Source organism: Mercenaria mercenaria, chromosome 14 (assembly GCF_021730395.1).
Source record: "Mercenaria mercenaria strain notata chromosome 14, MADL_Memer_1, whole genome shotgun sequence".
Lineage (NCBI taxonomy): Eukaryota > Metazoa > Mollusca > Bivalvia > Venerida > Veneridae > Mercenaria > Mercenaria mercenaria.
In genome coordinates, this window is record NC_069374.1 from 56,162,967 (window position 1) to 56,188,112 (window position 25,146).

Sequence of the window (25,146 nt, forward strand, 5' to 3'; positions counted from 1 at the left end):
AAATTAGATTTTGATTTACTTTGTTGACAAAAATCAATCACTCTTTTGGATATTACCTTATCATAAAATGGCAATATCCGGTGTACGCATCCTCGCCGTGATGATAACAGATTAAGTGGCAGGGGCCAGTTTCGTATTACGTTGTTTTTTTTTAAAAATAATGAAATAAAATAGGGAGCTGTACTTTAAAGGCATTTATGTGATGTTTATAGAACTAAGGATTCCTGCATACGAGTAATTATTGTGTAAAGTAAATAAATATATGCTTGGATCGATTTTCCTAGCTCCGTGTAGACGGTCGGGTCTAAAATCTTACTTGAGGTAGTGGAAGTCAGACGAAATGGAAACGGCCATCGATCCATACAGATTCAGCTCAGTTTTTTCCAACATGCATTGATTTGCACTGGTTGAAAAAGTGCGGGCATTGCTCATTCGGAACCTCCCTGATAAATTATTTCAAGTTTAAGAATTTAAATTACAATGCGCAATGAATGGACTGGTAAACACATCATCCAGAACACAAAGAACATAAGGAATGAAGTTCAGCTATCGATTTAGAGCGTGTTTACGTTTTGATAATTCTATAGCACGCCAAAGCTGCCTTCTACTTATACCTTTTAAACGGTGATGCAGACATGTCAGTTTGCAATGTGTGTTTCACATTTCATGATGTCGTGCAGTAGATAAGTAAAATACGTGATGTGCATTTCACATTTCGTGATTTGCTCAGGGCGCCAAATTTATCCTCTACTATTACAGACACAGAATGGTCTTACCAGAAGGACCCCCTCACTAGAGCACAGAGAGAGAAATCCTTTTAGATACATGCTAGCTTAGTTAGGTCTTTGCGAATAGACAGTCCGGTTCTTCAACGTGCCAGGTGTATAGCTCCGATACACACGAAGCCGTCTTTCCTGAGAAGAACCAGTACTGACCTCTAAATTGGAAGACACTCAAGAGCATCCCTGAAATTTCCAGTGCCTAGACCAGGATTTGAACCCTGGACCTCTGGATCGACAGTCAAGCGTGTTACCACTAGACCACCGGTCCACCTATTATCAGAGAATCGATTCTACCAATTTTCGTCTCGGAATCGATCCCTCTACGGTAACATGGGACATACCGAATGAGATATATCCTATCGAATTAAAAAATGTGTCCTTCCGACACGTGCACAGTTGGAAGAATACGCGTTTTCCTTGTGCCTAATAAGCGTCCACATAACTTGTCCGCACCACAACGTCTTGCACATCAGTACAAACATGGGCAGTGTTGTTTTTATTCCAAAATCTACCTTCAAATTGATAGGGAATCGATCCTACACGATGGGACGAAAATCGGGATCTAACCCTCTGCGGTAACATGCGATATACGGAATGTGATATCTGCTATCGAATTAAAAAGTATGTTCTTCCCAGTTCTTTTCAAATGCTATGGGACAAGTTGAAATCGTATCGATTCCCGATCGAGGCAGTGCCTTATTTCGTATTATATATACCAGTCATGTTTTATCGAACCATACAATATATGCTGGACAGCGATATAAAATGTACGATTTCACAGTAGATATGGAGTGATGAGAAACTATTTAGATATATAAACTGATTGTTACTGTCATCATATATATGGATCATTCATGTACGTCTTTAAAAATACAAGTGATAGAAAACCGCAAAGGGAACTTTCTGTTTGTAGAAAATAAAGACTGTTACAAAACAAGAAATGATTTTTGTGACTTTTTGTTCAAGATTATTTTAAGAAATTTTCACAGAGTCAAGTAAAAGTTATTGATCATTCAACGATTGCTAGCAGTTTTGAATTTACATAGCTGAAAAAAAACTTTTATCTTAGTCCAAAAAAAGGTTAAGGTCCATAATGCTTTAAATTTTTATCTTAAAACAGATGAGCAACTTTCAAAATAGATGTTATGCCTACTTACATGATTAGAAAAGCACTGCTTTTAATATTGCACGTGAACTGTTGTAGTTAGAGTCATAAAGGGAGGTAATAAAAACAATATATTCAATCAAACATTTTAGTATATTCAGCAATATTTAAACCTTTGACAATTATTAAATCAGTAATTATCAGAAACAGGATTTGAAAAGAAATAATGTATTTTATGCTCATAGCGGAAAATGTGACAGCCACATTTTTAAACAAAGGAATTATGTGCCTTTTAACTGGAAATTCCCTGTGTAAATAAATTTGAAAAATCACAAATACAACAGCACTTTTATGCTAATTAAGAAACTGTTTCATGACGAAGATATATTAAAAGTGGAGTCAAAATTAAATATTTTCAAAGTTTAAGATAGAATTCAATGACTTAGTTTGAAAATTATCATCAGAACAGATTTTTATGAAAAATTAAAAACTAGCTGAATTATTTTGAATTCTAACTGGACCTTTAACACATCATAGCTTCATCATATATGCATAAAAGAAATTGGAATTTTTACCGCACATGATCTTTGTTCACCGAGAATCATGCCTGTTGATTCAATTTAATTCATTAAGTCTGAGTATAGTAGTTGCAAATTCACGAAAAGTGAGTAATTTTGTCTGAGGGATTAAAACTCTCAATTTATAAAATTGAAACGGTTCATTATAAGAAATTTTGATTTTATTGTGTTTAATCAATATCTATTATCGTATGAAAACAAACCATTCCAGAAAACATGAGGGCCAAGATGACCCTAGATCGCCCAGCTGAGAAAAAAAAAACATAACTGTTACAGTGTAAGCTTGTTTGACCTAGTGCTTTCATGGAAACAAATATTCTGGCCAATTTTCATTAAGATTGGACCAAAATGTGGTCTCTTGAGTTTGAATAAGTATTTTCTTAAATAAATCCTGGTGACCTAGTTTTTGACCCAAGATGACCCATATTCAAATTTTATCTAGATTTTATCAAGGCAATCATTCTGACCAAATATTATAAAGATCAATTGAAAAATACAGTCTCTATCTCATACACAAGATTTTTCTTTAATTAGACCTACTGACTTACCTTTTTAACCCAGATGGCCCACATTCAAACTTGACCTAGATTTTATCAAGGCAATCATTCCGACCAAATTTCATGAAGATCAATTAAAAAATACAGATTCTATCTCATACACAAGGTTTTTCTTTGATTTGACCTAGTGACCTAGCTTTGACATCTAATGACCCATATTCAAACATAACCTAGATTCTATCAAGGCAATCATTCTGACCAAATTTCATGAAGATCAATTGAAAAAATACAGCCTCTATCGCATACACAAGGTATTTCTTTGATTTGACCTTGTGACCTAGTTCTTTACCCCAGGATGACCCATATTCAAGCTTGGCATAGATTTTATCAAGGCAATCATTCTGACCAAATTTTATGAAAATCAATTGAAAAATACAGTCTCTATCGCATGCATAAGATTATTCTATAATTTGACCTAGTGACCTAGTTTTTGACCTCAAATGATCCATATTCAAACTTGACATAGATTACACCAAGGCAATCATTCTGACCAAATTTCATAAAAGTCAAATGAAAAATACAGCCTCTATCGCATTCACAAGGTTTTACTTAGATTTGACCTAGTGACCTAGTTTTTGACCTAGATGACTTATATTCAAACTTGACATAGATTTCATCAAGGCAATCATTCTGACCAAATTTTATGAAAATCAATTGAAAAATACAGTCTCTATCACATACACAAGATTTTTCTATAATTTTACCTAGTGACCTAGTTTTTGACCTCAGATAACCCATTTTCAAATTCTACCTAGATTTTATCAAGGCAATTATTCGGACTCAATTTCATAAAGGTCAATTGAAAAATACAGCCTCTATCGCATACACAAGGTTTTTCTTTGATTTGACCTAATGACCTAGTTTTTGACCCCAGATAACCCATTTTCAAACTTGGTCTAGATTTTATCAAGGTAATCATTCTAACAAAATTTGATGAATATCAGTTGAGAAAAACAGCCTCTATTGCATACACAAGTTAAATGTTGACAGACAGACAGACAACAGACGACAGAGACAGACAGACAGACGCTGGACAACGAGCGATCACAAAAACTCACCTGAGCATTCATCATTAAAGAAATAATATGTAGATTTAAGTTCAGACAGGCAATGTCAAACAGGTGATTGCAGTAGAATATCTGTTTTGGCCATATTTCTACTGGTTCTGTGTCTTGTTGGTTTCTTTCTTATTTAAATGGTATATTTTATCTTTTAGTAAATTTGTTGTTAACTTTTTGCCAGAATTCTTTAAGGTATATCATATCACAAAGATTTTATTATAAAAAATGAACAAAATTAATGAACTACCGAAAAGTTGAAGTTTTCCGTTTTACAAAATCAATACATTACATGAATAATCCGCTATGAATGAAGATTAAGCAGAACGACTTTAATATATTTGATGCATAACTGCAAAAATGGTCATGGAAACTTTTAAGGGATCTGGTTGGAAGTTTAGAGTAATATATTATCAATTAATGTCTTGAAATATTCGATATCGATGAACATTCTGTTACGGAACGAAAGTTATAAATCAAACATTAGGAAACGTACTTTTAATGACGTTACATCATATACTCTTAAGATTTATTGTTGTCAATCTTGATGTTCCGCAATCTTTCCAAAATTGCCCCGGAGGCATTTAAACATTATGATCAAACAAACATGAAAAATATCAACTGCTGTTACTTTTGACGTTTCCGCATTCTACGTCACGAGCGCTGCTTCATTTTGGTTCCCAGTGTTACTGTGTAATAATCTGCAGCAAAGCCCACTACGCGACTTACAGGTTCTCTGCTAGGTTAAACGTTACACAAAAGAGCCGGGTGTCAATCTATACTACGTAGCATATATTCCTGGTACCATTTTCCACCGCGTTGCTTCTTTGGAATATTGTTGCATGATCCCGGTTCTCGAGGAGCCTCAGTTCAGAACTATAGTTAAGCAATCTATTATTTTAACCAATACTGCGTATTCGGGGTCATAGCAATGATGCCTGATCTACGTTATTTAATCAAAGGTCTGTACTTGATTTATCAATATTTGGAAAAGTAAAGCCAAGTTCCATGTACACGTTGCATATTCCCGGTTTTAAGCAAGTCCATATTCGAGACAGCTAAATGTAAACGTTCTCGTTTTGTTCATGCCCGGAATAAAAAAATAAACCAGAAACCAGTTTAATCAACACTAGTTTTCGTTGTTGCCGTATTAGCCCACGTTCGAAAGAGAAGCAGAGCCAGGTGCCATTTTGCAGCATTTTTGTCGTTAACCGCCATTTCAGGTAACTTAAACTTTTGCTGTTTGATGTTATAAACCCACGATTGTTTATACCAATATAACGGATTCTCGTTTATCTTCTCCGCACTTACAAACCATCCTGTAAGGTTCAATGTGGTTTCTCTGTGAGCTAATGAATCCAATTTGCTAGAAAATCGTAGCATCCAGATGTTTCGTTCTCTCTCTTCTTTATTGTCCGAGAGGAGTATTGTGAGTATGAGACCGTAAATTTTCGAATCCAAAGCTGCACAATTGTCGAATTCACAGTTGCTCATTTTGAATTTGGTTTGATTGTAGTCGTCAGAAATGGTTATACATGAACCAAAAGCTCGATGCATTTCAAACTGTAGCGGATAAAATGTTATTTTGGACTCGGTGGGTAAGAAAATTGTACAAGCGGATACATATTTCTCGATGTACTCCGATGAACTCATTTTTAGAGTTTCCGTGGGAGACAACTTGAACATATTTATGAAAGGAGCATAATCATTTTCTCTGATCAGGTTTCCTCTAACGCTTGCCATGCAGTCGCACAGTGATTGTGTAATCACAGTTGGACAATAGTATGATTTAAATGTTTCTATATCAAGATGTCCGGTATACAGCAAAACAGTCGCGAGCTTCACTTTACTGGATGTTGCATCCGAATCCAGTCCCATCAAGAAATGGTATGAGGCATTAAGCGTCAGCCAACATATCACCGCTTTTTCTGGCTCTGCATTTATTTTTATTGTCTTCTTCTTAACTGATTTCTGTCTCTCCACATCTCTTTCTTCTGTCTCCGTTACGATTTTCTCTGTCTCCACACATTTTTCTTCTATATTCATAGCTACTTTGTCAGCCTCTATAGTCATTATCTCATCTGCCTCCATACCTTTTTGTTCAGTCTCCATAGTTTCTTTCTCTTTCCTGTTAAGCATTTCTTTTGTCTCCAAAGCCTTTATTGTCAAATGACTTGCCAGACTTGTATGCAAAAATCTGCTGACATGCGGAAAAACCCACTTCACACGACTGAGTTGATACTCTCCAACTGCATTGTGTTCATGAAGCGATTTGATGGTGTGTAACCACTTTAAATGTCTTTGGATAATTTCATCCAAATCTGTGCATCTGTATGATATCTTTTGTAAAACAATGCTTCTGATATGAAATACAGAGTTTGTTATATCTACAAACAGTTTGTGTAATTTATTTGCCACATTTGTCTCCACTTCTTCTTCGACCTTCCTATCATCTGTAGCTTTTGCTGTATACAGGTGAACTAACTTTCCAAAATTGTCAGTTGGTATTTTCTGCAGGTACTCAATTGGGCTTCTGATAATGCTTGATATAATTCTCCTCAACCGAAGCATTCCCTGGTTATCTATTTTCCCAGTGAATAAATTCAGTTCAGGGAGAAAGTAATTCGGACAGAAACGGTTCCTCGACCACTTCTTCAGTCTCTTTAAGCACAGAATAAAACAAGTTAGCAGATTTCCTTCGCTCCAGATAACGCTAGCCGTGTTTTCAATCGTGTAAAACAAAGCTGTTTTACAGTGATAGGATGTCAAACCTGCGACTGGTGAGATAAGGGATTTCTTCACCAGTTTTAATAGGATATAGCACTTGTACTGTGCATCATTTAGATTTAGCATGATTTGTCGTTCCTGAAAAGAGAATGAAATTCTCCACTGTAGAATGCGATGCTTTTTGTCGCAGCGGCTATGGCCAGTAGGGACTAGTAGACATCCTTGATCTTTCATTTTTTCCAAGTCCAACTGTCTCGGCCACCCATGATACCTTTTACGATTGAAAAATTCCTGGTTGAAAGATAAACCTGTCTTACAATGAAATGCTATAATAGCATCTATTGATTCAATTTGATTTTCTGGTTCATTTAATTTAGTCAAAGCAGGTCCATGTTTTTCAAGATCTGAAGGATTCTGTCCCATTTGAAGAAGATCAGCCATGTATTGTTTATAGTCATCCGTGTAGACATTGGACAAAAGGTAATTTCCATTCCCTTCTTTCTCAAGTATAAAGTCCTTATATCCACCTACTGGATCTACTTTCATTTTCACAAAACCCGGCGGCGTAAACATGTCGGTTACCAAGACAATTGTTTTAACGTTTTTCGCATGCGTTCCTTCAAATCCTTCTTCTATGACGTCATTCAGTTCAACATGAATTTCATCAATATCGGATCTCATTCCAATGGTCGTAGTCCCTTCGACGAAACTCCCAAATCGTTGAGTTATTGTCTCTGGTACTTGGTACTCCCCGTCTTCGTTTAGAGTTAGGAACACATTTCCTATACACCGGAGCATACTACATTCATAATACTTCCTTCGCATCCACCTGTTTGCTCCTACTTTGTGGAGTGCTTTGGACAGAACATCTTGGTGGACTGGCATAGTTTTTCTGTGAAAAAGAAAGTTGGTACCAAAAATGAAATAATGTAACTTTCTGTTTACTGACGAACGAATGAGCGAGGTACACGTCAAGTTGAATTTATATTACTTAATCAGAATAAGGATAATGCTGGAATAAAGACTATAATCTGGAAAGTAGTTATATGTTAAATTTACCTTTCTTCCATTTCCAATTATTCACTCAGGTATACACATGTATAGGTAAATTAGATTCAGAATGAAAATTGAGAAGGCTATCATAAACGATTTATTGAAAAAGCCTACAAACGGTGCACTCGTTTATGTGTTCCTGTTACGCCTGCGCATACATTGAAGTTGTTTCACTTTTCACGTTTTTTTTCCCGCAACACGCATCGATTCGCATTGGTTGAAAAAGTGTGGACAATGTTAATTTGGAAGCTCCCTGATAGCATATTTCATGGACTGTAAGAATTTCAATTACAATGTGCAATGAATGTGCTGATGATTATATGATCCGAAACACAAAGGGCATAAGGAATGAAGTTCAGCTATCGATTAAGAGCGTGGTATGCTTTATGTAGAAAATAGAGCCAATTATCTAGCTTAAACTTAAATATAAACGTAAACAGAAACTTACTTCGTAATTGCATTGAAAATCACCACAGGGGCTTAAAACTTTTATGCATAAGCTGTTGCATTTTTTTGGTAACATATTAAATTCCTGAGACCTTCGATTTTAATGCATAGAATGGCAAGTCGGGTTATATTTCTTAAAGCGACATGCCTCGAGATTTGGCTAAAAATAATTTTAATTTCAAATTGAAGTTTAGTCATATTATGAACATTCAAATATGAATTTTTGTTTCTAAAATATTTCAGAAATTCCAAATCAAGTAATAAAAGCTGACCGCGTCAGGAATCGAACCCCGGACCGACGCGGCAATAAAGACATTTTCCCGTCGTAACAAATAGCGCTGTAGCTGAAGTAGTTAATAGTGACTTTAAAATATAATAGGGTTATTATAACATGGATGCTGTATTCGGCTCGAGTGGATTTTTGCCAGATCGGATCTCACGATGCGCGCAAGCGCTGAGTATGATCCACGAGAGCCGAATACAAAATCCCAGATCTTGCTACTGTATAATGACCCTCTACCTTTTTGTTTGTTTTGTTATTGAACGAAATCTTTAATGTTTATCGATACTAAAATGGAACTTAGTGAAGTTTTTATGTGCCCTTTTTATTGAACTGTTTCAGGTTATGCATACTAATGAAAGTATTCCGGCAGCATACAATACGGAAGGTACAATACGGAGTTCCAAAGGTACAATATGGATTCTTTTTCTGCCTGTTCGTATTTAATTGTGAAATACAAGCCGATTTTTACAGCATTTGTATAGATATATAATAAAGATATTTATAACCGAGACAATTTACCTGGAGTAAAAGCGTGACAAACGCTTTTCGATTTTCATCGTAAAAAGTACTAAAAAATCTCATGTTTCCGTAATTTAAAGTTTGTGAGTATTTTAGTTTTAAAGCCTTCTTAAGAAATATAGCATTTAATTTTTCCTAGAGCATCTTCAACGGAGATCTTATATCATTGAATTTTTCTGTTTATCTTGCAACATTTTCGGCTCTCTCTGGAGCCACGTTTTTCTGACATAAGAAAAATTAAAGGCACCGTTAGATATCCGGAGTACAGCAATTACAGTCATACTCGTACATCACAAAGAAGGCCCGACGAATAAAAACTGTAGTTTAAAGATATAGCAGAAATTTTGCGCATTATTTTGAGCTGGCATTGTCATTCTAATTCGATGTAATAAACAAAACGATCTGTATTGATTTCTACTTGAAATAAATGATAACTGAAAATTATATGTATTCTTTTTTTATCATTTTTGTTTTTACTTTCTGAATTCAAACATGCTTACATGTCAACGAATATTGCAAAAATCACATTTTTATATGCCTCTACCGCCAATATATTTATGTGTGTGTAGGTTGGGCGGGGGTGTGGGATAACTTTGATATGTTCGCATTTCAATCCATGCGTCCGAATTTGGGTTTCGGGGTTTTATGTGGTATGTACCCCTTCCCTCCAAAAAACCTCAACGTTCTTTTTACTTTTTTCTTGTGCTTCTTGGTGATATTTTGTGGTATCCATACCCTACCCCTCCTGAACCCAGGTAACATAAAAGTTTACCTAGTTATGCATTGTTAACAAGTAACTTATGACGTACAGTGATATGATGTTGGGGCACCAGTATGGTTTGGATATAATATCTAGAATTTGGTTGTGACGAAAGCTGTGTATGTGTACATATTGAAAATTCCTGATTTGTTTAAAATTAAAGGTTTCCCATACACGCGTGTTAAAAGTGTTTTTATTTGCTTAAGATATTTTCTTCAGTAAATGAATAAATTGTAAGATATTTTATGCAGTTTGATAAAATGATTGTTCTTGATGCAGAGAGTCAGATTTTATGCAACATCGGTGCAAAAATGAAAGTCCTCCGACTTTTTTTATATCAGCACAATCGGTTGGTCTAATTATGTGTGTTTCAATGTTTAAAATGTAGCAAGGATCAAAAGAAAAAATGCTGCACTATGCAATAAAAGACGACACAATATGTCATGTATATTAGATTTTAAAACTTAGAGATGAAAAGATACAATTATACAATGCCATTATGTATTCAAACATTCCTATATGTTTGATAAATCTACGTAAGTATAACTGTTTCCAAAGCAAGCTACGTCGCTCCGAAAATTGGTTAAGCATTTAATGTTGTTATCCTTATTCCTAAGGATTGTTGCAAAATATTCAAAATCGTTAAAAGAGGAATAAATGCAAAGGGATGCTTTCGTAATTTGTCAAAACTTTAACAATTGACATCTTCAGTCGACCTATAGTATATACCCTAAACAAAACATTGTTTAGGCCTTAGGCATGCATGTTTGCTACGAGACTTTACTAACCAAACGCACTGCATGAGAAACCTTCATTGCCATTTTGCCACCGTGATTTGGCGAAGATATGAGCCGCGCCATGAGAAAACCAACATAGTGGCTTTGCGACCAGCATGGATCCAGACCAGCCTGCGCATCCGCGCAGTCTGGTCAGGATCCATGCTGTTCGCTAACAGTTTCTCTAATTGCAGTATGCTTTGAAAGCGAACAGCATGGATCCTGACCAGACTGCGCGGATGCGCAGGCTGGTCTGGATCCATGCTGGTCGCAAAGCCACCATGTCGGTTTTCTCATGGCACGGCTCATATATTGTCAATTCAGGTAGACTTGAGATAACTTCTTAAAGTGCAAGTATAAGCCGAACGCACTAACGCACTAAGAACCTGACAAAAAAATAAAATGGTGACGGATTTTGTTAATGTTTAAACAAAGTGCTGCAGGTGACTGAAATTGACAATATCGCTATTTGTTTTTAGTTAGAATGTCTGTAAAACGTGTAGAGCTTTCAGGTCAATCTCCTAGATCCGGGTAGTGAATTTTGTTGCTTTGCAATCCGTATCTCTTCAGATGCAGCGTTATTTACGCCACATCACTTCAACAAAAAGTCAAAATGAGTCCTTACTTTCAACTAAAAATAAGAAAAAAAAAAAAGGTTTCAAGTAGATTTCAAAACATTATCTAGGAACACGCGAGGAGATTTACCAAGTCCATTTCCGTTAATCTATGTCTATTAAAAATAATAGACCTTTAAACGTATGACAAGTTCGAGGGATTTTCTTGCGCACAAACCAACCATGCGATAGGTAAGATCAGTTCTTCTTTGAGTGGTCTAACTCAGCTGTGTCATGACAATGAGACTTAATTAGTATGAACTAATGGTTGCACTAGCGGACCCAGGGTTGTAGGGGTGGCGGGGGGTGGGGTGCGTCACAAAACCTGTCTTTTTTCAATACCAAATAAAGTACCTCAGGACGCTCAGAATGCACCTTATCGATCATTTTGGAATATTTCATTCGTTTAAGATCTTTCAATATTCAAAATTGCGATATGAAAGACCTCCCCCCCCACCCCACACACACATACTTTTGTTTGATGTACATAAGTACATATAGGTACCCGTATACAAATTAGCGAATTCAGCAGAGGCACCGTTTCTCATCGTCTCCAGTGGTACCTTGAGTGTGTCATTTATGTATTGGCTTTCGGGCTCAGACTAACTTTTCTAAAACCGTTCCTTACAATTCGAAGGTGGCAAATTAAAATTATTACGTCACAGAGACCGTGTTCGCTAGCCCAGGCTTAGAGAAGCTCCCATCATTAAATTTGCTCTGGGTAGACAAAGTATTGTTTTGTTTGTTTGTGTTGGGTTTAACGCCGTTTTTAAACAGTATTTCAGTCATGTAACGGAGAGCAGTCAACCTAACCAGTAAGATAAGATAAGATAAGATAAACTTTATTTTGAGTCGGCAAGACAAGTAACAATACAACATAAGCACTCTAGGTGCTTTTGAACCGACTATATGTTAACAAAAGGAACAAAAGTAGAACAAGCTGTAAAAGAAGGACATGGTTAAAAAACATATGAACATTAAAATAATTATTGTTGCAAATTAACCTAAAATTACATCTAGCACAAAGACAGAACATTATAATATAGCATTGCACAATCAAGGAGATCTGGTATATATAGTTCAGTGTTCCTGGATTCTGTACCAGTACAAACCTGTTCTCCGCAAGTAACTGCCAACTTCCCTACATGAATCAGAGGTGGAGGACGAATGATTTCAGACACAATGTCGTTTATCAAATCGTCACGGAGAATATACGCCCCGCCCGAGGATCGAACTCACGACCCCGTGATCCGTAGACCAACGCTCTAACGCTCTACTGAGCTAAGCAGGCAGGTACGGACATAGTATCGAAACGGCATCTAAAGTGCAAAATTATTTTACTTTAATTTATGTTTTATGTTTGTGTACTAATTAATTCATTTTTATACGCCCGAAGGGACGTATTATGTTATGACGCTGGTGTCCGTCTGTCCGTCCGTCCGTCCGTCTGTCCGTTAGCAATTTCGTGTCCGCTCTGTAACTCTTGAACCCCTTGAAGGATTTCAAGGAAACTTGACACAAATGTTCACCACATGGATACGATGTGCAGAGCGCATGTTTTGATTGTCTCGCTTCAAGGTCAAGGTCACACTTAGGAGTCAAAGGTTATATCACTTTGTTTCGTGTCCGCTCTGTAACTCTTGAACCCCTTGAAGGATTTCAAAGAAACTTGACACAAATGTTCACCACACCAAGAGGACGTGCAGAGCGCATGTTCCGGATGACTTGCTTGAAGGTCAAGGTCACACTTAGGGGTCAAAAGTCATGTCAGTTTGTTTCGTCTCCGCTCTGTAACTCTTGAACTGCTGGAAGGATTTCAAAGAAACTTGGCAGAACTGTTCACCACATTGTAACGATGTGCAGAGCGCATGTTCCTGATGACTCGCTAAAAGGTCAAGGTCATACTTAAGGGTCAAAGGTCATATATAATTTTCCTTTGTATATATTGCTCTGCATTGCAGTGCTCTTGTTTTATTTGGCAGATCTCTTTTTTGTATTTACAATATTTTTTTTTGAATTACTTCCCTTTTATGTTACTATAAATAGCTTATTTTGAAACTTTTTTTATTATTGGCCGTAGGGAAAAACCGAGACCACTTTTCTGTGGTACAACATGGATGGTACCTCCAATTTTAAGGTGTATTTTTACATACCTGTACCTGATAAGGATTTTTTTGTAGACTTTGAATATTTCTTTTGTGGACTTAGATTTGTTTTTTTGAAGTTTTCCTTTTGTTCCAGTCCTTTGGGGCTACAACAGTCAAGTTCTTAAAAATTTGCTCCCATCCTATGATGTAAGCCTTCGGGCGTATATTGCCCCGCTTGGCGGCGCTCTTGTTTTTAACATGTAAGTATTTTTTTAAAACTTTTGACTTGTATGCATTTTATACTGAAAAAATCCAGATTTGTTTACATATAGAATTTGTCTGTGTTTACCTTCGTCTGTCGAATATATTGAACAGCAAACACATGGGACATGCCTTATAAACATCCATTCATTCAATTTTACGACGATGGAAAACATAAAAAAGAAACAATATAATGTTAATTCTTTTTGAAATATAATATAATCACCTATTGTCGGAGAACTTATCGTATCAGATTAATCAATTCATCTTTTAAATAGTGAATGATTACGAATGGTTGAGTTTGTAACAATAGTATATAACAATTAACATATTTTATATAAATGGGTCGGTTTTACATAAATGCAGAAATAAAATTACCTATTATTTTATCATTCTTTACTTTGAATCGACAAAAAATATCACAGATTCTAGTATGTTATGTCATTAGTAAACCACAAACTGCTTATCTAACAATAGAAGGATTTTTTGTGTTTGTGTGTTTTGATAATGATTTTTTTTTTAAATCCAAACTCAAGAAAATTATGGTCAGACTCTACATTTTTTTCGGATTCTCGGTTTAAAATATCATTATTTATTCTTTAAAATGCGTATTCAAAATTTCAAGAAACAAATTTAAATTAACTTAAACGTTTTATAAGTCAAGGTCCAATGAGGTCGCTATAGAAAACATGGGTTCGCTTCACATAAGTTTCAACGTATGAAAACTGAAACTGCTTTATTTGATTAAACGCCTAATTTTACACATAGTATATTCACTGGCGTTGTACATTAAAATAAAAACGAAAATTCATGATAAATTATATACAAAATGGTATCAAACAATGAAACACGACATATTTGACAAAATTTCTGTACAACAAAATTACAACATTGCGTATAAAGCATACGTCGATCACACTACATATAGTAGAGTATATTGAGCGTCTCTACCATATTCAGTCCACCAACAGAGAAATGATCAGAACCATGATTCAAAGCTTTTAAAAAACAGTGTTTTGAGCTTTTTCTTAAAAGTGTCTACCGAATCAGAATTTCTCACCTCTACTGGTAGTTGGTTCCATAGTTTCGGCCCTACAGTATGAAAACTTCTGTCGCCAAACGTAGATTCTAGTGTAAAACACATCAAGTTATTTCGTAGGACATAATTAACATACATTCTTTCAACGCACCTGTTGTTGATGCAAGTTTTGTATATCTCATTTTTTAGAATATCTAAAACAATATTTTTAGTGATCAAGTTACAGCGAAGCAGGACAGTTCAAAAACGTTGTTTGCTTGTTGTTGTAGCACGTGATAAGTTCCTAACTGAAATATGTTATTTGTACATTCCGTTTTTTTTTTTGTTCTATGCAATTCTGTTCTGAACAAGGATAAATATTAAATAATTAATTGTTCTTGACATATGTTTAAAATTTCAGATTTTTAGATACTTGCAACATTTTTATGCACGTCTTTAGCGCGTACAATATAATTATGATTGTATGCGGAAAATGATAGCATTATATTTTATATACTACATTTGTGTCTTTTACACTCTATATAATATTTTTGACGTGCACATGAAAAACAAAACAAAGTGTGTTATGGTTAGCATGTCTTCAAACTTCTATTGGGCATGGCTTGGTAGTGCTAACACCTGCATACGCCGGGAATCTCGCTCTTTTTACCTGTCCTCGTGGATTTGTCGTTTTCACTGCTAAGCCGGATTCAATCCATTTCCGTTGATTGAAAAAGGACGTGAGGTCTACCTAGTATTTTCTTTTAATGTTTTTTTTAAATTATCGGCAATTTCTGAATATTTTAAAGAAGCATTTAAGTCGAAAGCTGTAGGTTATTTGGTAACGAACAATGTAAAGGATTTCAAATAAGAGAAATCATGGTCAAATCACGACAGGTAATCAACACGGCTTTATGTCCAGCCTCAGGATACCTGTGCTCACAGACTTATCAAACAGTTGTAAAGTGCCATTTTCATGATAAACTTAGCGCAAAAGTAGTCACACAGGACGCCAAATTTATCCTCTACTAGTACAAACACAGTACGTGTGGTCTGACAAGAAGGACAGAGTAAGACAAAAAAAAAAAACAAGAACACATTTTTTAATACAAGATAGCTTAGCCTACCTCTTTGCGAATAACGTGCTCGGTGTATAGCACCGATACACGCGAAGCCGTCATCAGTACTGGCTTCTAAGTTAGGTGGAAGACACTCAAGAGCTCCCCAAAAATTTCCAGTGCCTAGATCAGAATTCGAACCCTGTACCACTGGATCGACAGTCAAGCGTGTTACCACTAGACCACCAGTCCACATATTTTTACATATAACAGCCATGTTTTATAGAAACATAAAATTTATGCCGGGCAGCGATATATGATGCGATGTATGATTTCACTGTAGATATGCAGTGATGAGAAACTATTTAGATGACCCTGTAGGGCTACCCGATGGATACACCAAGTACCTAATCTTGGCCAGGACCTATACATCAACGTAAACTACTGTGGTTAGTAACTCGAATTTTCGAGATATTAACTCGATATTCCGACTTAGTAACTTGAAATTCCGAATAAGTAAATAGCATACACCTGGCACTAATGCTCTTCCGTATGAAACACCTTTCCAAATACAAATGTAGATGTTTTGCGAACTATCACTATCTTTAATATTGCACATGAACTGTTTTAGTTACAGCCATAAAGCTAGGTAATAAAAACAATAAATTCAATAAAACATTCTAGTATATTCAGCAATATTCAAACCTTTGACAAATGTTAAAGAAAGTAATTATCAGAAATAGGATTCAACAAGGAATTAATGTATTTTATATTCATAATGGAAAATGTTGCAGCCACATTTGAAACAAAGGCATTATGAGCCTTTAAACTGAAAATTCCCTGTATAAATAAATTTGAAAAATCGCAAATACAATGTTCAGCACTTTTATGTTAGTTAAGAAACTGTTTCGCACTTTATGCTAATTAAGACTCTGTTCCATGACAAAGATATTAAAGGTGGAGTCAAAATTAAATATTTTCAAAATTTAAAGTGAAATAATGACTTAGATTGAAAATTATCATCAGAACAGATTTTCATTAAAATTTTAAAAAAGCTTCTAACTAGTCATATATGAATAAAAGCAATTGCAAAATAACCACACAAGATGTTTGTTCACCGAGAATCATGCCTGTTGATCTTAAATTTAATTCATGCCTGTTGATCTTAAATTTAATTCATTAAGCTGAAGTATTGTATTTGCAACTTTGTTACTGTAAGATTCAAAATTAACAAAAAGTCAGTTTTTAAGGAACGCCACTTTGTCTAGCGATTAAAACTCGCAATTTATAAAATGAGAATGGTTCATTATAAGAAAATTTGATTTTATTATATTTAATCAATATCTATTATCCTATAAAAAACTACAAAAATACATCATTAAAGAAATAATATGTCTACATGTATTTACGTTCAGACAGGAAATGTCAAACAGGTAATTGCAGTAGAATGTCTGTTTTGGCCATATTTCTACTGGTTCTGCGTCATGCCTTTTTGTCTTTCTTTCTTTTTCAACGGTATATTAGTATAGATAAAATGGAAATGTGCGCATTCTTTCAAGTAAAGATCCAGCTGAAATAGATGTGTGTGTATAAGGGTGGAGGTAATTATACCTTTTAACCCAATATACCGGCAAACTATTCCTGTTACCAGTACGAAATAATAGCTTTCCAAATATGACTTTTCTTATTTTGACCGGGGCAGTTTTTCTAAGAAAAGTCAAACTGCACACAGGAGCTGCTAGAAAAAGAAAGTCCAATATAAGAAAGTCCAATACCTTTATTCATAAAGCATCAATTTCAAATACTTATTCGGCATTATCGTTAATTTAACACATTTAAATGCACAGCAACCGAAAATTGCTTTTATAAAACATTAACCAAAACAAACTGTGACATAATGCCACTTTAACTTTTGCCATAATTCTTTATCAAATCACAGAGTTTAATAAACCCTAAAACTGAACACAACTGCCGAAAGTTTGAATTAATTTTTTGTTTTTAAAGCTGACATTGTTGAAAATCAAAGCTGCAAATCTATACTTAAACTCATTTGATCGAAATGAAATTTTTCAAGAATGATCCGCTATAAACGGAGAATTAGCTGAACGATTTTAAATATATTTGGTGCATATCTGCAAAAAAAGTCAAAGAAAATTTAGGAATCTAGTTTGAAATTTTGATTAGTATATTATCAATTAATGTCTTGAAATATTTGATATAGATGAAAAATGTGTTACGGATAGAAAGTTAGGCCTATAAATCAAACATTAGAAAACGTAAGTTATTAATGTCGTTACATTATACACACTCTTAAGATTTATTGTTGTCCGTTTTCTCACTTCTTTGATCAGAAATTAATAGGTTTTAAAGCATATTCTTTTTTTTTCTCATTCATAGTTAAAAAGTTATCATAGACATATAATCTATCACTTTGTTTACAGAGCTGTTAATTTGACTTCATGTGGAACGGGCCGTTTGCTGATGTTGATATAACTCGTGGCCCAATCCATTTGTATATGTTACTTTTGTGTTCATACTATTGTACATATGCCTAATAACAAATACAATAAAATATTATTAAACTATTGTTGTCAATATTGTTACGCTATGGCCGATGTAGTTTCTGTGTAAACTTCAATTGATGGAATCTATTTCTATGATTATGCTGACTCGGTATGATGCAATTGGCTGATAGTTGTAGCCTGATTATAAGTGTTGCACCATGGCTGAAGTGTAAGCCCTTTGGGAAACTTATATAGACAATTCTTCTACAAGTATGTTAAACAACTGGAGGTACTATTAGGCTGGCCGGTTTTCTTGCACTTAACTACAGAAATTATCAACTCCTTTGACAGTTAAACTATAGTTTATTGAAGTAAGAATTTCAACAGAAACAGTTCATGTTCAGCATCAAACATCATTAAAAAAAAGTCACGGAGTAATTCTGTAAATAATTCACAGTTCTCAAGAATAGTGTGATAATATGGTATTTTTACTTATAAGGTCTATTATTCATTAAAGATAATAATCAAGCCCAGCCTCTGATAATTTTGATAACTGTCAGTAAGCTTCTAATACACAACTCAGAGCAACAGTTAAAATTTAAAGTTGATCCAATGAAAAATAGCAGTTTTATTCAGCTAAGAGTTTAAAAATGCTTATCAAAAGTTAAAATATTAAAATACTGCAGGTAAAAAACACACCAAGTATGACTATCTTTGTATAAAATTTGCTAGACTTCTTTAAATATTTCTTTAAAATTATCTGACTATAACAGCCGCTCAAGGCCAGAGATTTAAGATTGTGAACCCTGAAAACAGGCAGAGTGGGGTATTTATACCTCCCAGACTTCACAAAAATAGTTGTGGAAGTGCACACACAAAAATGTGAGGATATGTGAACTCCACATAAATAAATGTGAACCCAGCTTCACACTAAAAACTGTGAGTTGTGGAAGCTGTGAACTTTAGACTGTAAGGAAACTAAAGCCAATATTTCTATTAAAACATTAAAGATCATAAATAAAATTAGTATGAAAAGAAAGAAAAATAAATAATCTAAATGATTATAACATCAAATTTCCTTTTAATTGAGTTTCTAGAAAGCATATTTGCTTTAAAGTTAAATGACATTTCTATATACAACAATGTAAACAAAGTCTAGGCAGTAGTTGCTAAGCAACTACCCACAATGCATTGCAAGTACAACAACAACAGCATGTCTGCAAAACCAGGAAGTCAGCTGTTTCTAGTGATCTAACAAGAATTACTGCTTATATAAATTTATAAAGTAGGTGAGGCTGGTCTAAATCAAAAGTTCCAAGACCAAACTAGATAAATAATTACTTAAAATAGCCTGTAACCTTATAATAAAATTACATTTAAGCTTACATCCCCATTCAGTAAAGTAGGTCACTGTACCTTGAAGTATTACAATATTGATGTTATGCAATCTTTTCAAATTTGTCCTGAAGGCATTTAAACATTGTGATCAAACAAAACATGAAAAATATCAACTGCTGTTACTTTTGACGTTTCCGCATTTAACGTCACTTTGGTTCCCAGTGTTATTGTGTAATAATCTGCAGCAAAGCCCACTACGCGACTTACAGGTTCTCAGCTAGGCTGAACGTTACACGAAAGAGCCGGGTGTCAGTCTATACTAAGTAGCATTTATAGCAAAGCAAGATGTTTAAATACAAGATTGCGTATTCGGGATCATAGCGATGATGTCAGATCTATGTTATTTCATCATAGGTTATGTTTCTCGTCGGTACTTGATTTATCAATATTTGGAAAAGTAATAAAGCCAAGTTCCATGTACACGTTGCATATTCCCGGATTTAAGCAAGTCCATATTCGAGACAGCTAAATGTCAACATTCTCGATTTGTTCATGCTCGGAACAAAAATAAAACCAGAAACGAGTTTAATCAACACTGTTTTTTTGCTGTTGCCGTATGAGCCCACGCCCGAAAGAGAAGCAGAGCCAGGTGCCATTTTGCAGCATTTTTATCGTTTACCGCCATCGCTGGTAACTTAAAATCTTGCTGTAAGATATTATAAACCCAAGATTGTTTATACCAATGTAACGACTTCTCGTTTATGTTCCCCGCACTTGCAAACCATCCTGAAAGGTTCAATGTGGTTTCTCTGTGAGCTAACGAGTCCAATTTGCTAGACATTTGTAACAACCGAATGTTTCGTTCCCTCTCTTCATTATTTTCCGAGAGGAGCACTGTCAGTAAGATTCCGTAAATTTTCGAATCCAAAGCCGCGCAATTGTCGAATTCACTGTTGCTCATTTTAAATTTGATTTGATTGTAGTCGTCAAAAACGGTTATACATGAACCAAAAGCTCGATGCATTTCAAACTGTAGCGGATAGAATGTTATTTTGGACTCGGTGGGTAAGAAAATAGTACAAGCGGATACATATTTCTCGATGTACTCCGATGAACTCATTTTAAGAGTTTCCAGTGGAGACAACTTGAACATATTTACGAAAGGAGCATAATCATTTTCTCTGATCAGGTTTCCTCTAACGCTTGCCGTGCAGTCGCACAGTGATTGTGTATTCACAGTTGGACAATAGTTTGATTTAAATTTTTCTATATCAAGATGTCCGGTATATAACAAAACAGTTGCGAGTTTCATTTTACTGGACATTGCATCCGAGTCCAGTCCCATCCAGAAGTGGTATGAGGCATTAAGCGTCAGCCAACATATCAACGTTTTCTCTGGCTCCACATCTATTTTTATTTCCTCCTTCGTGACTGATTTCTGTCTCTTTACATCTCTTTCTTCTGTCTCCGTTACGATTTTCTCTGTCTCCACACCTATTTCTTCTATTTTCATAGCTACATTGTCTGCCTCTATAGTCATTACCTCATCTGTATCCATACCTTTTTGTTCAGTCTCCACAGTTTCTTTCTCTTTCCCGTTAAGAATTTCTTTTGTCTCCACAGCTTTTATTGCCAAATGACTTGCCAGACTTGTATGCAAAAATCTGCTGACATGCGGAAGAACCCAATTCAGACGATCGAGTTGATACTCTCCAACTGCATTTTTTTCATGAAGCGATATGAGGGTGTGTAACCACTTTAAATGTCTTTGGATAATCTCATCCAAATCTGTGCATCTGTATGATATCTTTTGCAGAACGATGCTTCTGATATGAAATACAGAGGTTGTTATATCTACAAGTAGTTTGTGCAATTTTTTTGCCACATTTGTCTCCACTTCTTCTTCGATCTTCCCATCATCTGTAGCTTTTTCTGCATACAGGTGAACTAACTTTCCAAAACTGTCAGTTGCTATTTTCTGCAGGTACTCAATTGGGCTACCCATAATGCTTGACAGAATTCGCGCCAACCGAAGCATTCCCTGGTTATCTATTTTCCCAGTGAATAAATTCAGTTCTGGGAGAAAGTAATTCGGAAAGAAACGGTTCCTCGACCACTTCTTCAGTCTCTTTAAGCACAGAATGAAACAATTTAGCAAATTTCCTTCGCTCCAAATATCACTAGCCGTGTTTTCAATCGTGTAAAACAAAGCTGTTTTACAGTGATAAGATGTCAAACCTACGACTGGTGAGATGTGAGACTTTTTCACTAGTTTTAATAGGATATAGCACTTGTACTGTACATCACTGAGGTTTAGCATGATTTGTCGTTCCTGGAAAGAGAATGAAATTCTCCACTGTAGAATGCGATGTTTTCTGTCGCAGCGGCTATGGCCAGTAGGGACCAGTAGACATCCTTGACCTTTCATTTTTTCCAAGTCCGACTGTCTCGGCCACCCGTAGTACCTTTTACGGTTGAAAAATTCCTGGTTAAAAGATAAACCGGTCTTGCAATGAAATGCTATTATAGCATCTATTGATTCAATTTGATTTTCTGGTTCGTTGAAGTTAGTCAAAGCAGGTCCATGTTTTTCAAGATTTGACGGATCCTGTCCCGTTTGAAGAAGGGCAGCCATGTGTTGTTTATAGTCATCCGTGTAGACATTGGACAAAAGGCAATTTCAATTCCCATCTTTCTCGATTATAAAGTCCTTATATCTTCCTCCTGCGTTTACTTTCATTTTCACAAAACCCGGCGGTGTAAACATGTCTGTTACCAAGACAATTGTTTTAACGTTTTTCACATGCGTTCCTTCCAATCCTTCTTCTATGACGTCATTTAATTCAACATCAATTTCATCAATGTCGGATCCCATACCAATTGTCGTTGTCCCTTCGACGAAACTCCCAAATCGTTGAGTTATTGGCATTAGTACCTGGTACTCCCCGTCTTCGTTTAGAGTTAGGAACACATTTCCTATACACCGGAGCATACTACATTCTTAATACTTCCTTCGCATCCACCTGTTTGCTCCTACTTTGTGGAGTGCTTTGGACAGAACATCTTGGTGGATTGGCATAGTTTTTCTGTGAAAAAGAAAGTTGATAACAAAAATGAAATAATGTAACTTTCTTTTTATTGACAAACGAATGAGCGAGGTACACATCAAGTTGAATTTATAGTACTTAATCAGAATAAGGATAATGATGGAATAAAGAAGTTATATGTTAAATTTACCTTTCCTCTTTTCCCAGATATTCACTAAGGTATACAGGTAAATTACATTCCGGAAGAAAATTGAGAAGACTATTATTAAAGATTTATTGAAACGCCTCAAAACCGGGCAGACTTGTTTATGTGTTCCCGTTACGCCTGCGCACACACTGAAGTTGCTTTTTTCACGTTTTTTTTTTTCAACACGCATTGATTCACACTGGTTGGAAAAGTGCGGACAATGCCCATTTGGAACATCCCTGATAACATATTTCAAGTTTAAGAAATTAAATTACAATGCGCAATGAATGCGCTGATAAACATATCATCCGGAACACAAATGATATAAGGAATGAAGTTTAGCTATTGATTTAGAGCGTGGGTTTATGTACATAAATGTATTTCAGCCAGTATTGCAGTGAACGATTTTAATATGTTTTAAAAGGGCGACTAACTGGTTTTGCTTTGTAGCGAATTCCGCAAAGGTACCGTCTCTCATCGACCTTAATTGTATATTGAGTGAGTCATTGATGTATCCTAACTGTGAACTTGGGTTTCGAGCTCAGACTAACTTTTCTTAAACCGTTCCTTACAAATCGGTGGTGGCAAATTAATATTAAACCTTTCAAAGTATTACGTCACGGAGAACATATTCGCTAGCCTAGGCTCGGACCCATGATCTCTGAGACTGGATGATTTAATAGAGCTCCCGTCATTAAACTTTGTATCGTAACACATCAATAGTGCACTCTGAAAATAATCCCACTATAATTTATGTTTGTAAACTTATTAATTCAGTTTACTTTAATATGTGAATACCTTTTTTTTAAATTTTGGACATGTGTGCATTTTAAATAGAAAAAAAATCAAGGTTTGTTTACATATAATATTTGCCTGTGTTTACCTTCGTTTGACGAATATATGGAACAGCAAATACATGGTACATCTCTTATAAATAGCATGTAACAATATCCATTAATTCAATTTTACAACGATGGAAAACCTAAAAAAGAGAAAAATAATTTGAATTCTTTTTTGAAATACAATTTAATTACCTATTGTCGGAGAAAATGGTCGTATCAGATTAACCCAAATCATCTTTTAAATAGTAAATGAATGGTCGAGTTTGTAACAATAGTATATAACAATTAACATTTCTCATTTTGACATTTGATATAAACGAGGTCTGTTTAACATAACTGCAGAAACAAAATTACCCAATTTCCATTTAACATTCAGATTCAGAGTCATTCTTCGGTTTGAATCGACAATATTACAAACTTAAATATGTTATGTCAATAGTAAACAAAATACAGTACTTATCTAACAATAGAATAATTGTGTGTGTGTGTTTTTTAATAATGCTGAACGATTTTTGAAATCTAAACTCAACAAAATTATGGTCTGTATGTTTCGGCTTCTCAGTTTTAAATCCCACAAGTTAAACTTTAAAATACGCTTTCCCAATTTTAAGAAAGAATTTATAAATTTGAATTAACTTAAAAGTTCTACAAGTCAATGTCGCCATAGGAAACCACAAAAGTTTCATCCTAGATACTCGTTTAAAACACATTTCTTTCGTAGGATAGAACATGCATTCTTTTAAACAGAAGCCGTTGACTTAAGTTTTGGAAAAATACTTCTTATTTTTGTTCGGCTCAGATTCTTTGATAAATGGACTGAAAATTATGTTTTGAAACTTTGTCTGCTTTTTGAAATTGGTGCCGTCTAAATGTTAACAAAACTGCACAAGCCTACTGTGGTTGTACTCAACTGGCTTTATATGCCACTGTCTTAACACTATGTCAGACTGCAAAAGAAGTTCAGAAAGCTGCAGACCAAATATGAACTTATTTTTGACTAAAAAGTAAAACAGCAGACAGCGAAATGAAAGGTTATTTCATCCGCCGCAGTACCAGCATGTGTTGCCGTCATGCAAGCAAAGAACAAGAGAAGCTGCTGAAATAGCAGTGCGAGTACTATACTCATATGAACTTTATATTCTGTTTGATGAGCCGTGCTTATATTAGCTGTTGCATTTTGACTAGAATATTAAGATACAGCTATATTTCTATTTATTAGAATATCTATAATAATAGCTATCGTATTTTGACCTAGAATATTAAGCAACAGTGAAGAAGGAGCATTAAAAACGTTTTCTCATCACGACCTTCATTTGCTTGTTGTTGTAACATGTGTTAAGCTGTAAATCTGAAATCCTAAATAAATTATATGATATGTTTTCTATTCTGTTTTGTTTTGTTCCGTTCTATTCTGTTCTGAACAAGGGAAAAGGATTGTTCTCGAAATATGTTTAAAAACGTCAGATTTTTACATATTTTTACACTTTTGATGCACGTCTCAAACACGTGCAATATATAGATTATATGCTGTAAATGAATGCTTTA

General features: G+C 35.0%; 2 protein-coding genes across 2 annotated transcripts; both read right to left on the reverse strand.

The window, feature by feature from the left end:
* Nucleotides 1–2,021: 2,021 nt before the first annotated feature.
* Nucleotides 2,022–7,994, reverse strand: LOC128548514 (uncharacterized). The gene is made up of 2 exons (XM_053523571.1): nucleotides 7,867–7,994; nucleotides 2,022–7,699 (listed from the first exon to the last, which is right to left on the reverse strand). Exons 1-2 carry the CDS (start codon nucleotides 7,875–7,877, stop codon nucleotides 5,200–5,202), a joined length of 2,511 nt encoding a protein of 836 aa, XP_053379546.1. The 5' UTR covers nucleotides 7,878–7,994; the 3' UTR covers nucleotides 2,022–5,199.
* Nucleotides 7,995–18,530: 10,536 nt separating this feature from the next.
* Nucleotides 18,531–22,895, reverse strand: LOC123527903 (uncharacterized). Its single transcript, XM_045307632.2, has 2 exons — nucleotides 22,763–22,895; nucleotides 18,531–22,611 (listed from the first exon to the last, which is right to left on the reverse strand). The coding sequence occupies exon 2, from the start codon at nucleotides 22,158–22,160 to the stop codon at nucleotides 20,115–20,117; it is 2,046 nt and encodes a 681-aa protein (XP_045163567.2). The 5' UTR covers nucleotides 22,161–22,611; nucleotides 22,763–22,895; the 3' UTR covers nucleotides 18,531–20,114.
* Nucleotides 22,896–25,146: the final 2,251 nt, after the last annotated feature.